General features: G+C 49.6%; 1 protein-coding gene across 1 annotated transcript in view; it reads left to right on the top strand.

The window, feature by feature from the left end:
• The first annotated feature begins 9238 nt into the window (after positions 1–9238).
• Positions 9239–16030, top strand: part of CFAP74 (cilia and flagella associated protein 74) — a 56448-nt gene continuing 49656 nt past the window's right edge. The window contains exons 1-6 of the mRNA XM_065892100.1: positions 9239–9302; positions 9903–9987; positions 10070–10210; positions 10498–10596; positions 11424–11528; positions 14789–14935. Coding sequence (XP_065748172.1) covers positions 9239–9302; positions 9903–9987; positions 10070–10210; positions 10498–10596; positions 11424–11528; positions 14789–14935 — 641 coding nt within the window. The remainder of the gene's footprint in view (positions 9303–9902; positions 9988–10069; positions 10211–10497; positions 10597–11423; positions 11529–14788; positions 14936–16030) is intronic.

The raw sequence follows: 16030 nt of genomic DNA, 5'->3' as shown, positions 1-16030 counted from the left end.
GAGGTTCTCCTCGGCGTGAGCGCTCCCGGAGTCCCCATATTTCACTCTTGATTGGATTTCTTTTACACCTGTGGGAATTTTCAAGTTTTCTATTTTTTGTTCTTGAAACAATTTTGGTTAGTAATATTTTTCTAATAATTTGTCCATTGTCTAAATTTTCAAATTTATCGGTGTAAAGTGGCTCATGACATTTTTACATTTTTTCATGTCTGTAGTTAGAGACCCTTTTCTTCTTATATGGATGATTCGTTCTTTCTCTTTTTATTTATCAGTTTCATTAGAGATTTGTCAGGTTTATAAATCTTCTAAAAGTACACACTTTTGGCTTTGAGGAACATCTCTATCACATGTTTGCCTTGCAGCATTAATTTCTAATCTTTTTTGTTTTCTTCTACTTTCTTTGGGTTTATATCGCAGCTCTCTTTATAACCCCTTGAGTTGGATGTTTAGCACATTGATATTTAGCCTGTCTTGTTCCTGATATGAGCATTTAGGATTACAAATTCACTCTGTTCTACCTTGGCTACACTCAGTTTGATATATGATATTTTCATTATAACTCAGTTAAAAACATTTATAATTTTCATTATGATTTTTTTCTTTGGCCCACAGGTTATTTAGAAGTATGTTTCTTATTTTCAAAAAGTAAGGTGAATTTATAGTTTTTGATTTGATTTTTTTCTTCCAGTTTTATTGGAATATAATTGACATACAGCACTGTATAAGTTTAAGGTGTACAGCATAATGATTTGACATACAAACATCATGAACTGATCACCAAAATAAGTTTAGTGAACATCCTTCACCTCATATAGGTACAAAATTAAAGAAATAGAAAAAAATTTTTCCTCATGATGAGAACTCTTAGGATTTACCCTCTTAACAACTTTCACATATAACATACAAAGTGTTAATTACATTTACCATGTTGTACATTACATCATTAGTACTTATTTATCTTATAACTGGAAGTTTGTACGTTTTTATGCCCTCATCCAATTCCCCCTTCCCTAATGCCCCGCCTCTGGTAACTACAAACCTGACCTCTTTTTCTATGATTTTGTTTGTTTTTGAAATATAATTAGCCTACAACACTATGTTAGTTCCTGTTACACAACATAATAATTCGATATTTCTATACATTTCGAAGTGATCACAGGATACGTCTCGTTACGGTAGGTCACCATACAAAGATACTATATAGTTATTGTTATATTTCCCGCACTGTACATTTCATCCCTGTGACTTGTTTATTTTTCAGCAGGAAGTTTGTACCTTCCAATATCTCTTACCTATTTCTCTCCCCCTCTCACTCCCACCCCCTCTGGCAACCACCTGTTTGTTCTCTGTATCTATGAGTCTGTTTCTGTTTTATGATGTTTGTTCATTTGTTTTGTTTTTTTAGATTCTAAATATAAGTGAAATCACACATTATTTGTCTTTCTCTATCTGACTTATTTCACTTAGCATAATACCCTCGAGGTCCATCCATATTTTTGCAGATGACAAGATTTCATTCTTTTTATGGCTGAGTAGTACTCCCTTGTGTATATATACCACATCTTCTTTATCCATTCACGTGTTGATGGGCACTTACGTTGCTTACATATCTTGGCTATTGTAAATAGTACTGCAATGAATATAAGGGTGCATATATCTTTTCTAATTAGTGTTTTGGGGTTTTTTTCCTTGATAAATACCCAGGAGTAAAATTGATGGATCATATGGTAATTCTATTTTTAAGTTTTTGAGTAATTTCCGTACTGTTTTCCACAGTGGCTGCACCAATTTACATTCCCACCAGCAGTGCAGGAAGGTTCCCTTTCCTCCGTATTCGGCCAGCGTTTGTATATCTCCTTTGGAAAAATATCTATTCAGATCCTCTGCCCATTTTTTAATCAGGTTGTTCAGTTTGTTGATGCTGAGTTGTATGAGTTTGTATATATCTTGGATATTAACCACTTACTGGATATATTTGCAAACATCATCTGCCATTCAGTAGATGGCCTTTTTAAAAATTAATTAATTAATTTATTTTTGGCTGTTGGGTCTTCATTGCTGCGCGTGGGCTTTCTCTAGTTGCAGTGAGCAGGGGCTACTCTTCGTCGTGGTGCGCAGGCTTCTCATTGTTGTGGAGCATGGGCTCTAGGCGTGCGGGCTTCAGTAGTTGTGGCACATGGGCTCAGTACTTGTGGCTCATGGGCTCTGGAGTGCAGGCTCAGTAGTTGTGGCGCACAGGTTTAGTTGCTCCACGGCATGTGGGATCTTCCTGGACAGGGCTCGAACCCGTGTCCCCTGCATTGGCAGGTGGATTCTTAACCATCCCACTTTATCGTGGTGTATGATCCTCTTAATGTATTGTTGGATTCAGTTTGCTAATATTTTATTGAGGATTTTTACGTCTATGTTCATCAGTGACATTGGCCTATAATTTTCTTTTTTTGTGATATTGTTGTCTGGTTTTAGTATCAGGGTGATGCTGGCCTTGTAGAATGAGTTCAGAAGCATTCCTTTCTCTGCAAATTTCTGGAATAGTTTGAGAAGGCTAGGTGTTCACTCTTCTGTAAATGTTTGGTAGAATTCACCTGTGAAGCCATCTGGTCCTGGACTTCTGTTTGTTTGGAGTTTTTTTTTTAATAAGTTTTTGTGGTAATCTCTTATGGTCCTTTGTGGTGTCAGTTGTAACTTCTTTTTTTTAGTTTAATTTTTATTTTATATTGGAGTATAGTTGATTTACAATATTGTGTTAGTTTCAGGTGTACAACAAAGTGATCCAGATATATGTATACATATATCCATTCTTTTTCAGACTCTTTTCCCATATAGATTACTACAGAATATTGAGTAGAGTTCCCTGTACTATTCAGTAGGTCCTTGTTGATTATCTACTGTATGTATGCAGCAGCGCGTATATGTTAATCCCAAATGCTTCATTTTTCCCTCCCCCCACCTTTCCCCTTTGGTAACCTTGAGTTTGTTTTCGAAGTCTGTGAGTCTGCTTCTATTTTGTAAATAAGTTCATTTGTACCATTTTTTTTAGATTCCACATATAAGTGATATTATATGACATTTGTCTTTGTCTGACTTCACTTAGTATGATAATCTCTAGGTCCTGCCATGTTGCTGCAAATGGCATTATTTCATTCCTTTTTATGGCTGAGTAATATTCCATCGTTTATATGTACCACATCTTCTTTTCCCATTCATATGTTGATAGACATTTAGGATGCTTCCATGTCTTGGCTATTTTAAATAGTGCTGCAATGAACATTGGGGGTGCGTGTATCTTTTCAAATTATGGTGTTCTCCAGATATATGCCCAGGAGTGGGATTGCTGGGCCGTATGGTAGTTCTATTTTTAGTTTTTTATGGAACCTCCATACTGTTCTCCATAGTGGTTGTACCAATTTACATTGCCACCTACAGTGCAAGAGGGTTCCCTTTTCTCCACACCCTCTCCAGCATTTATTGTTTGTAGACTTTTTGATGATGGCCATTCTGACTGGTGTGAGGTGAAAACCTCATTGTAGTTTTGATTTTCATTTCTCTAATAATTAGCAATGTCAAGCGTCTTTTCATGTGCTTTTTGGCCATCTTTATGTCTTCTTTGGAGAGATGTCTATTTAGATCTTCTGTCCATTTTTTGATTAGGTTGTTTGTTTTTTTGATATTGAGCTGCATGAGCTGTTTGTATATTTTAGAGATTAATCCCTTGTCGGTCGCTTCATTTGCAAATATTTTCTCCCATTCTCTGGCTTGTCTCTTCATTTTGTTTGTGATTTCCTTTGTTGTGCAAAAGCTTTGAAGTTTAACTAGGTTCCATTTGTTTATTTCGTTTTTATTTTCATTACTGTAGGAGGTGGAAGCAAGAAGATATTGCTACAATTTATGTCAAAGGGTGTCCTGCCTACGTTTTCCTCTAAGAGTTTTATAGTATCTGGTCTTACATTTAGGTCTTTAATCCATTTTGAGTGTATTTTTGTGTATGGTATTAGAGAATGTTCTAATTTCATTATTTTACATGTAGCTGTTCAGTTTTACCAGCACCACTTGTTAAAGACACTGTCTTTTCCGCATGGTATATTCGTGCCTCCTTTGTTGTAGATTAATTGACTGTAAGCAATTTCTGGGCTTTCTGTCCTGTTCCATTGATCTGTATTTCTGGTTGTGACTTCTTTTTCCCTTCTGATTTTCTGTATTTGGGCCCTCTCTCTTTTTCTCTTCATGAGTTGGGCTAAAGGTTTATCAATTTTGTTTATCTTTTCAAAGAACCAGCTCAGTTTCATTGATTTTCCTGATTGTTTTTTAAAGTCTCTATTTCATTTATTTCTGCTCTGATCTTTATGATTTCTGTCCTACTGACTTTGAGTTTTGTTTGTTCTGCTGTCTCTACTTAGGGTTAGGCTTTAGGTGTACGGTTAGGTTGTTTATTTGAGACTTTTCTTGTTTCCTGAGGGAAGCTTGTATTGCTATAAACTTCCCTCTTATAACTGCTTTTGCTGCATCCCACAGATTTTGGATTATCTGCTTTTCATTTTCATTTGTGTCCAGGAATTCCTTTAATTTCTTCTTTGATTTCTTCAGCGATCCATTGGCTGCACTCTAGCATGTTATTCAGCCTCCACATGTTTGTGTTCCTTGCAGGTTTTTTCTTGTAGTTGATTTTTAGTCTCATAGCATTGCGATCATAAAAGATGCCTGATATGATTTCAATTTTCTTACATTTATTGAGACTTGTTTTGTGGCCTAGCATGTGATCTGTCCTGGAGAATGTTTCGTGTGTACTTGAAAAGAATGTGTATTTGCTGTTTGGGGAAGGAATGTTCCAGATAGATCAATTAAGTTCATTTGGTCTAATGTGTCGCTTAAGGCCAGTGTTTCCTGATTGATTTTCTGTCTGGACGACCTGTCCATTGATGTAAGTAGCCTGGGAGTCCTGGAGTAGGAGTATCAGCCCACTGGTGGGCAGGGCCAGGGTCCAGGGCCCAGGGCGTCCTGGGGCTGGTGCTGCCTGCTAGTGGGTGACGCTGGTCCCGGGGCTGGTGCTGGGCAGTGGTGAGTGGGACAGGGTCCTGGGCCCTCGGGTGGACAGCGTGAGGTCCTGGGGTGGCTGTGGGCTCAGGGAGTCTTAAGGCAGCCAGCCTACTGGCAGGTGGGGCTACGCCCCTGCCCAGCTCACTGCTGGGCCTGAGGCATCCCCATACTGGTGCCTACAGGCTGGCATGCAGGGCAGGTCCTGGCGCTAATAAGCCAGAGGGAGGATTCCGAAATGGCACTTGCAGCACCAGTGTCCTTGTGTTAGAGCTGCCACCAGTGTCTGTGTCCCCAGGATGAGCTGCCCTGGCCCACAGCCTCTCCAGGAGGCTCCCCAAGATCCGCAGGTGGGTCTGACCCAGGCTCCTCTCCATTTCCTGCTCTTGTCCTGGGCCCTGAGCACGTGAGATTTTGTGTCCTGACTTCTTGGGGCGCCCCTCTGCGGTTGTGATTACCCCGTGCTCAGCTAACCCACCTGGGGCTTTGGGTCTTGACTGTGCCGCGGCTCCGCCCCTCCTGCCCCGCCTGTTGTGAGTCCTCCTGTACATCTTCAGGTGTAGACGGTCTTTTCTTCTAAGCTTCTGCTCTTTCTCGTCACTAGTTGCTCTGTGAATAGGGTGATTCTGTGTCCACGGGAGAAGGTGAGCTCAGGGGTCTTCCTGCTCCCCCATCTGGTTTGCTTTTCTCTGTTTGTATTGATTTGGGCTGATTAATTTGCTCAGAGAATAAGCTTTGTCTGATTTTAGTTCTTTGAAATTTGTTGAGTCCTGCTTTGGGGCCGGTAGATAGTTTTTGTAAATATTCTGTGTAATGGTTTAGGGGAGCACTTAAATTTCCATAGTTGTTTTTGTTCTTTGTATGTCTGTGGGGTTCAGTTTGTTAATGACGTTGTTTAAATGTGTGTCATTAATGACTTATTTTATCTGGTTTTGTTGTCAGTTCCTGAGAGAGGCGTGTTAAAACCTCCCACTGGAGTTTGTACTTTTGACTCTTTCTCCTTGTTCTGCCCGCCTTTGCTTTGTTTATTTAGTGGCTATGCGTTTGAATACACGTGGATTTACCACTGTTGTATCTTCCTGGTGAGCTGAGCCTCTGGTGATGACCTGACCCTCTTACTGCTGTTACTGCTTTTTGCCTAAAGTATTTTTGTCTGTTTCTAGACAACGCCACCAGCTTCCTGTTACAGTTTCTATATAGGGCATCTTTGTCTGACTTTGAAAATGCAGTGCTTCTGTACGTTATTGCTTTAGAATTCTCTTTTAAATAGTAAAAAGTGGGCTTCCCTGGTGGTGCAGTGGTTGAGAGTCCGCCTGCCGATGCAGGGGACGCGGGTTCGTGCCCCGGTCTGGGAGGATCCCACGTGCCGCGGAACGGCTGGGCCCGTGAGCCATGGCCGCTGAGCCTGCGCGTCCGGAGCCTGTGCTCCACAGCGGGAGAGGCCACGACAGTGAGAGGCCCGCGTACCGCAAAAAAAAAAAAAAAAAAAAGAATCCGCCTGCCAATGCAGGGGACACGGGTTTGAGCCCTGGTCTGGGAAGATCCCACATGCCGCAGAGAAACTAACCCATGCGCCACAACTACTGAAGTCCATGTGCCTACAGCCCGTGCTCCACAACAAGAGAATCCACTGCAATGAGAAGCCTGCACACCTCAATGAAGAGTAGCCCCTGCTCTCCGCGAAAGCCCGCGGGCAGCAACGAAGAGACCCAGTGCAGCCAAAAATAAATAAATTAAAAATAAATAAATAGTAAAAAGTTAGATTTTTGTTGTTTTTGGTGGTTGATAAGACACTTTTCTTTAGCTTGGTCACTTCATCAATTTGTAGTCTTGTCTTCACTTAGGTTTTGACCTGATAATTTCATCATGTCAATTCTTCAAGACCCTTAAGACAATTAAAATACAATTTTTCCAGCATTTTTGGTTATTTGCACGCTGGCCAGCCAATTCTCAAACAGAAGGTCCATGTGCTTCTTAAGCACATTTTAGCAAATCTCTGTGTTTGATCCCACTTCACCCGCACGTCAGAGGCGCCCGGCTCCTGACCCCCAGGTTGTGCGATGCCCGCGGGGCCTTGGGGCCCCTCACCGCGCACCCTTCCGCACGCTGGCTCCTGTTGTGTTCCCACTGTTCCTCTCACGTCTGCCTCATCCTTGTAGACTCATGTCCTGAAAACACTGAATCCTGCCACGGTTGTTCTAGTGAGGATTTGAAGGGGATCAGGGACCCCCTGTCTGGAACCACCGTCTTTAGCTGGACATTCAGAGCGTGTGTGGTTTGATGTTGTCACTGCAGGTGGAGCTGTGTGAGACGTCCCTCCTCTTAGCAGAGTGTCACCCTCGGGGGGCGTTGGTTACACTGTGTTTGATATGCGATGTGATGAGCTCATGGAACTCACGAGCCCAGGGCCGCACGCGCTGGACCACTTTGCAAGCATCTTCTGAAAGCCCCGCGTGCACCACCCGCAGGCTGGTAGACTAAGAGCTGTCTTCAATTGGGAGGGATATTGTTGGTATTTTACAAGATGCCTCAAAATTCTGCCTCTCAGGGCTTTAATGCACAAAGGGGTTTTTTGTAGCATTTAAAAAATAAATGACTGGCATTGACTTATTAATGATTTATCAAGGAAACATTATTAGGCTTTGAAAATATTTTTCAGTGACTTATTCTGGAGCAGTTGCTAAATTCAGCAATGAAAACAAACTGGTCTACAGTTTCAGCACCTCGTCCACAATATCAACATTTAATATCAACATCTAATATCAACATCTGTACCAAGTTCTGCACAGGCATCTCCCAATGTTCCCGAAACGGTTATCAAACTGTAATGAACATTGTGAAACCCCTTAGGAGTTGTCTCTGGACTCTGTGCCTGCGTTTTATTGAGACAACATGTACACGCTCTAACGAGCACGCAAATTAAATGTTCACTAGTGTGAATTTGACACTTGTGTACACCTGTGTAGCCACCACCCAAAACAAGATGCAGACCGTTTCCGTCCTCCCCCCAGTTCCTCGTAGCCCCCCGCCGTCCCCATCCCCTGCCTCTGACCCAGAAGCTGCGTCTCATTTCTATCATCACCCTTTGGTCCTGCGTGTTCTGGGGCTTCATACGTGCTCTTCTGTGTCTGGCTTCCTGCACTTAACGCTGTGTTTCTGAGATTCATCCGTGGTGCTCTGTGCGTCAGACTTCCTTCTCTTTATCACTATTATTCCTTGGTATGAATGTGCCAGAATCTGTTTCTCAGAATCTGTTCTCATCACCATGGACGTTTGGATTGTTTCCATTTCGCGGCTGTTGTGAATAAGGTTGCTGTGAGCGTTCCTGTACAAGTTTTTTTGGGGACATACTTCTGTTTCTCTTGGGTAAATACCTCACAGTAGGATTTCTGGGTCCTATGGTTAGTATATGTTGATAGCATCTAGTGTTGTGGTTTCGTATTTGGTGTTTTTGGTTTGGGGCGTTCTAACAGGTGTGTAGTAGTGTCTGGTTATGGTTTTGATTTGATTCCCTAGTGACCAATGATGACAAAGTTCCATGAGCCTATGGTCATTCGTGAATCTTCTTTTGTCGTGTCTGTTCTAAAATTTTTGTCCCTTTTCAGTTGGGGTTTGGACTTTCTATTGCTGTTATTTAGGAGTTCTTTATATATAATCTGAGTACTAGACCTCTGTTACATATATGTGCTGCAAATATTTTTTCAGATTCTGTGGCCTCTCTTCATTTTCTTAATGTCTTTTTTTTTAAATATGCTTTGCTGTTTGTTTGTTTTGTGTTTTTTTTGTTTTTTCTAAGATGTTGGGGGTAGGAGTTTTAGTAATTTATTTTTGCTGTGTTGGGTCTTCGTTTCTGTACGAGGGCTTTCTCTAGTTGTGGCAAGCGGCGGCCACTCTTCATCGTGGTGCGCGGGCCTCTCGCTATCGCGGCCTCTCTTGTTGCGGAGCAGAGGCTCCAGACGCGCAGGCTCAGTAGTTGTGGCTCACGGGCCTAGTTGCTCCACGGCATGTGGGATGCTCCCAGACCAGGGCTCGAACCCGTGTCCCCTGCATGAGCAGGCAGATTCTCAACCACTGCGCCACCAGGGAAGCCCTAATGTCTTTTTACAAGAGAAATTGTTAACTCTTATGAAATCCGGATTTTTCGTTTTTTTTTAATGTGTCATCTATGTTTTGTAAAAATTTTTGTAGCTAATTTCTGCCTCCCAAGATGGAAGAAGATGCCAGCCTGTTCCCTAAGAAGCTTTTGGACGACGCCCCCCTTGTGGAGGATGGTAATTAAGAAAGGTCTTTTCACAAATAAGACACGTTTCAACACACAGAAGACAAACGATGTGCTTAATAGTTGCCCTTTAATTTCCTTTTTTCAGAGAGACCACATCTTTTAAACTCATATTTTTTCTCAAAAAGGTAGCTTATATTATTCTGTGTTTAATCAGAAGAAAGATCCACGTGGCTGAGACTTTGAAGTTCAGTGGCCGACAGTAGTTTCCCAGTTTTTTGTTATTGCTTAAAATGGCAATAATGAACCTGTTGTATGTAACCTGAAGAGCCTGGTTTAAGAGCAGCAGCTGGATTTCACGTCTGCCTTTGACTAGTCTGCTCTGAGATCTTGTCATGTGGCCTTTAGAAAACTCCACTCTACGCTCATGAAACAAGGGTGGGAAAGACAATAGTGTTTTGCTATTATTATGAAAATAGTTTTGACTTTGCAGACCCCTTGGAAGGGTTCCCTGGGCCACACTTTGAGAACCACTGCTCTGAGCGGCCATCCCATCATTGCCCAGTTTGTGTGTGTCAGGATTTACCCTGGAACTTCAGGCTTGAAGGTCTCCATCTGCGTTCTGTTGTTTTAACTCTCACTCTATTTCTAGAAACAGATGAACTGGAGGATCCGGAGTTTGTGCTGGGCTCTGTCCCTGGGGAGGCTGAGAACAAGGCGGACCCAAGAAGCTCCTGGTAATTAACCCGGGGCAGGGGGAGGGGGAGGGGCAGGACGCGCTCCCCACGGGACGGCAGCGGGCGTCCTTTCCATGTTAAGTCCAGGGAAAGAGCAGAATGCAGACAAGAGGAAGCAGAGACCAGCCGTCCAGGACAGAATGCAGGCCTCACTCCTGCGGAGGGACTTGAGCCACCTAGACCAGCTGCATGAAGAGAAAGACCTTTTCATTCAGAAAACGAGGTGAGCGGGGCGGGCCGGGCTCTGGCCGGGGCCCATCTGTGCGGCGTTTGCCGCCCTCCACTCCTGTCCGGTTGACGGCGACACTGCAGTGTGTTCTCCAATGTCTGCAAAGAAAAATTTCAAACACAGAAAAGTTGAAACTTGAAGGCAAATTGATGACATCATGAAACTTTACTCCTAAATGCTTGAGATGCCCGCAGGAGAGCCTGTGCCAGCTGCCGGCCCCGCCCCGATCGGAGCGCCTGGGGTGCAGGGAGCCGCTTACGGATGCTGGCTCCAACTTTCAGGGAGGAGCTGCGTGCTTGCCGCTGGAGGATGGGGCTCCTCGCCCAGCAGCAGGAGAGCGTGGCGGCTGGCCTGGCTGCGGAGAGAGCCGCCGGCAACATGTAGGTCGGAGGTGGGGCCCTGGGGCCGGCGGGCGCGGGGGTGGGGGCGGACCCACTTCCCGGCCGTGTGGGAATCGGGCAACCCAAGTGGACATCAGGAGTCAGGTGGCCACGAGTCAGGAGGGGTGGTCACTTTGAGGCAGGTGGCCAGGGGAGGCCTCCCTGAGGAGGGGACCTGCAGGCTGGGAGGTGAGTGGTAGGGACAGCGGCACGATGGCTGGGGTGGGGCATCGAGTGCAGGGCCCGGGGCAGCAGGCGAGGACGCCAGGTCACGTGCCCGCAGACCAGAGCCCTCCGGTCAGTGTCCCTCCAGGCTGCCCTCCGAGAGACGCCCCCGCCCTCTCCTAACCGTAGAGGGGTGTCCTGCGGGGCGGTGCACCTCTCTGTCCTGCGCCCGCCTACCCACCCTGCTCATCTGAGCATCCCCGCGAAGTGGCTACATCTCAGAGTGTAACTGGGCTTGGGTGCCCGGGAGGGCAGAGGGAGATGAAGTAGGAGGTCTCAGAGTGGGCTCGGCCAAGAGGGCCTCTCAGTGGCTTTTTGGCCCCTGAGATGCCTCTAGTCGTTAGGTGGGTGTGCGGGTCCTTCCTGAGGGGCTGGCAACCAGGGGGCTGGCTCCACATCCTTGGAAGAATGAGAGGCCAGTGGAGAGGGGGCGGGAGGGGGCAGGAGCGGGCTCAGATCAACGAAGTGGGCCCAGGAGAAGCCTTCCTCCGGCCACAGCCCTGCCCTCCCAGTCAGCCTGTTTAGAGGAAAAGTCAGGCGAAGGCATCGCTGAGCCTGAAGGCCTGCAGCCCCCGAGGCCCTGACCCACTTGCCCTCTGCAGGGCAGCCGTGGGTCGCCTCCAGGAAGCGTTCCAGCGCCTGTGCTCAGAGCTGGGGAACGAGGGGGACCTGCAGGCGAAGATGACGGCCGTGCTGCAGGACAGCGTGTAAGTCCAGGCCGTCGAGCAGGGACGGGTTTGAAGATGAAGAATGACGTTTTGTGCTTGACTTTCAAGCTGCCTGAAAATTGAAAGGTAGCTGAGACTTTCCATGTTTAAGTGTTTTGCGCATTCTCCACGTTTGTCTGAGTTCTCAGGAGCTGTGAGATCAGCTTCTTTTTCCTTTTTTCCTGCTCTTTGAGCCTCCAAAGAACGACCAGCATGATTTTTAAAAGAGCTTTACACCTTTTCTGAGAGCATTCCCCCCACCCCGGCGAGGAGACGGCTGTGCTGTGTCAAATCCTGTACGCGGAGCTTGTCTCGGCAGCTTCCTCTCTGCACCAACTGGCACCAGGCTGGTCCCCACCAGCGCCGCAAAGCCCCCGGGGCCCTGCCTGTGTCGGATCACTGTATGGTCCATTTAGTTTTTTAAAAACCTTCTAAATTTTGAAACAATTTCAAATTCACAGAAGAGTTGCAGAAATAGCACCAAGAACCCCCGGTGTCCCCTTGCTCTCCCCACCATCCCGGTGACACTTCACACTTGGAGGGTTGCATGGGGTCGCCCCACCTCCAGTGGGAAAGACCCTCAGTCTTCCCGTGACGCTCGTGACCTTGATGGTTTTGAAGCATCCGGGCCACGAACCGTCCCCCAGGTTGCCTTTGTGTGATGTTTCCTCGGGGCGGTGGTCTAGAATCCCCCAGGTGCTGCCCCCCGCCCCCACCCCTGCCAACAAGGCGTACGATGGCCACCGGTCCCATTTCCAGTGGGGGAACTACGGTCACTTGATCGAGATGGGGCGTGCAGGGTTTCTTTTTTGGTTTTAAAGTTTACACATTTTTTAAAAATATTTATTTATTTATTTGGCTGTGCCGGGTCTTAGTTGCGGCATGCGGGATCTAGTTCCCCGACCAGGGATCGAACACAGGCCCCCTGCATTGGGAGCACGGAGTCTTAACCACTGGCCCACCAGGGAAGTCCCTAAAGTTTACACTTTTTAAAAAAATATTAATTTAATTTATTTATTTAGGCTGCACCAGGTCTAAGTTGCAGCACGTGAGATCTTCAGTTGCAGCACGCATGTGGGATCTAGTTCCCTGACCAGGGATCAAACCCGGGCCCCCTGCATTGGGAGCACAGCGTCTTGCCCATCGGACCAGCAGGGAAGTCCCACGCAGGGTTTCTTCAATGCAGAGTCACGCTTTTCCTTTGGAAACTAACATGGAATTTGTGGTACATACTGTGAGACTGGAAAACCCCATCCTCATCCCTTTCACGCTCTGGTGTTTGCATTTATTGATGCTTCTCGCTTGAATCAGTTATGATGATGGTTGCCAAAGGGCGATTTTCTAACTCCGTAATTCCTTCTAAATGTACGAGTTAGCGTTCCGCTGTAAAGAACAGCGTTCTCTTCCCCATGTTTCTTTATGTGTCAGTGTAGACTCTTGACTTCTGTTCTATGCAGTGGGTTATAACCTGCTCCATCTTTTTTTTTTTAATTAATTAATTTATTTACTTTTGGCTGCATTGGGTCTCCGTTGCTGTGCACGGGCTTTCTCTAGTTGCTGCGAGCGGGAGCTACCCTTTGTTGTGGTGCGTGGGCTTCTCATTGTGGTGGCTTCTCTTGTTGCGGAGCACGGGCTGTAGGTGCGTGGACTCAGTAGTTGTGGCTCGTGGGCTCTAGAGCGCAGGCTCAGTAGTGTGGCGCACGGGCTTAGTTGCTCCGCGGCATGTGGGACATTCCCGGACCAGGGCTCGAACCCGTGTCCCCTGCATTGGCAGGCGGATTCTTAACCACTGTGCCACCAGGGAAGTCCCATCATCATTATTTATTTTGATGCTCCAGTCACCCCCAATTGGGCCAGTTAGCACCTCTTTCAAGCAGGCTCCCTGTCGTTCTTCGAGTGCTTTCTGGGGTAACGACGTGTTCCTATCCCACTTGTTTCCTGTCCGCCCTAGTCCTAGACCTAGCTGGTTGTCCGGACCAAGCCAGAGCCTTGGTTTCTCACAGGGGAGAGTGGTGTTTAGGGACCTAGGGCTGGGCGCCAGGTGGCCCCACTGGGAAGCACGTGCATGTCTCTGTGTGTCTGCGTTAGAACCAGGAGTTGACACCCGTGATTCCAGCTCCAACAGAACCAGAGGTGCACCCTCATCTCCCCTGTCTGATGGGACACTTCTTCTCTGACAGTTGGAACCTGTCTGTCATTACCTTCAGTGTTTTTGCTCGCGTCTCCTCCTGCCAAGTACCAGTCTGCTGACCCTGCCCCGCTGCGGCTGGCCCTGACCCCCCATAGCCCACCTGCCTGCCCCTTCTCATGTGGGCGTGGCTGCTGCCCATTTACTTTCTTTTTAATCAGCTTTATTTAGGTCTAATTTATATGCAGGAAAATGTATGTCAAACGTCCCTTGTGCATCCTGTCCGTCAGCAGTGCTGACCCCAGGTGACCGCGGGTGTCCTCTGCCCCTTAGTGTCAAGTGTGTGAGACCCTGCAGTGTTTACTCCCCGTGCCCGTCTCCTCCATGCCACACAGCAGCCATGAGAGGCATTCATGTCCTCGTGCATGGCCGGTGTCTCCCTTCATGGCCGTAGAGTCCACTGCTGTCTGCTTCATCACTGAGCAGGGCAGCCCGGGGGTCTCACTGGCTCCCGTTGGAAGCCCACCTGGTTTCCCTTCCTGGTCAGCATCCCCTTGGACCACGTAGTGACCCCTTGAACCTATTCTTGGGGGGACGTGACTTCAGGGCCCTCCTGTGTTGCTGCCAGTCTGTGTGCCCAGACTCAAGGGCACCCCAGGCCGCAGGGACGTCGATGAGTCCCCCCAAGTATGGGCTGAGGGCAGGCGGCCCACGCAGCAGGCGTCTGCTGTCCCCAAGGGCTTCCTTCAGGGGCACGTGTGAACTTGGGGCTCGGTGGCCTAGATGGTGTCACTCATGGTCACTGAGCACCTGCTGAGTGTCAGACCCCGATGTAAGCATGTAGGGTCAGCAGTGAGTAAAACACTTGGAGTCCCTGCCTGTTTTCATGGGAATGAGAGGCATGTAAGCAAAGCATGAAGCTCGTGGCGGGTGCCACGTGGCACGGTCATTGCGTCCCTGGGCCCAGAGAGCAGGGCTTCAGGGACAGAGCAGGGCAGTGTTGCAGGAGACAAGGGGCCTGGGTGTTGGTCAGACTCGGTGGCGGAGCCCTGGAGTGGACGCTGCGCGGGGGGCGTGGCCCGGCTCTCCAATCCCTTTGCCAGCGTAAACAGAAGCGCCTCCTGTTTGCAAGGAGCGCCATGTGGCACATGGAGATCCAGGAGAGGCAGCTGGAGGACGCCCGCAAGTCAGCCCGAGCAGAGGCCCCGGCTGCCAGGAAGTGCCTCCAGGAGAGGGGGGCCTCGGGGAAGGCAGAGCGGAACCGGCTGCTGCGGGTGCGGTAGGTCCAGGCCTGGGGCGCACCCCCCCAGCCCACGCCTGTGGCCCCCCGCCAGGCCCACGCCTGTGCCCCCCCCGGCCCACGCCTGCGACCCCCCCCGGCCCACGCCTGCGCCACCCCCCGCCCCACGCCTGCGACCCCCCCGGCCCACGCCTGCAACCCCCCCCCCGGCCCATGCCTGCGCCACCCCCCGCCCCACGCCTGCGGCCCCCCTGCCCACGCCTGCGACCCCCCCCGGCCCACGCCTACGGCCCCCCCCCGGCCCACGCCTGCAACCTCCCCACAGGCCCAGGCCTGTGCCCCCCTCCCCACTCCACGCCTGCAGCCCCCCTGCCCACACCTGCGACCCCCCCGCCAGGCCCATGCCTGTGCCCCCCCCCGGCCCACGCCTGCGACCCCCCCCGGCCCACGCCTGCGCCACCCCCCGCCCCACGCCTGCGACCCCCCCCGCCCCACGCCTGCGACCCCCCCCGCCCCACGCCTGCGACCCCCCCCGCCCCATGCCTGCGGCCCCCCTGCCCCACGCCTGCGACCTCCCCGCCAGGCCCACGCCTGTGCCCCCCCCGGCCCACGCCTGCGACCCCCCCAGCCCACGCCTGCGCCACCCCTCGCCCCACGCCTGCGACCCCCCCCCGCCCCATGCCTGTGGCCCCCCTGCCCACGCCTACGACCGCCCCCGGCCCAGGCCTGCGCCCCCCCTGCCCCACGCCTGCGACCTCCCCACAGGCCCAGGCCTGCGCCCCCCTCCCCACTCCACGCCTGCGGCCCCCCTGCCCACACCTGCGACCCCCCCACAGGCCCAGGCCTGCGCCCCCCCCCCCGCCCCACGCCTGCGCCCCTGCCCACCCAGCCCCAGCCTGGGCAGAGTGGCTTGGGCCACGCTCGCTCCCTGACCTGATGGCCGCCTCCCTCCTGGACACCCTGCCCTCTTCCCGGCTCTGGCCACTCCTTGTGGCCTGTCCTCCTGAGGCCCCGACACCACCCGTGCCCCACGGGCAGCTGCTTCTGAGGGTGGGGCCGGTGGAGTAGGTGTGCTGCAGGCTGGGGGATGCAGCCGCCCCCAGGGGCCCCCCCGCCCTCGCCCCGGCACGGGGT

The sequence above is a fragment of the Phocoena phocoena genome, chromosome 1 (genome assembly GCF_963924675.1).
Source record: "Phocoena phocoena chromosome 1, mPhoPho1.1, whole genome shotgun sequence".
NCBI classification, from domain to species: Eukaryota; Metazoa; Chordata; class Mammalia; order Artiodactyla; family Phocoenidae; genus Phocoena; species Phocoena phocoena.
This window is presented reverse-complemented; position numbering and strand designations above follow the sequence as displayed.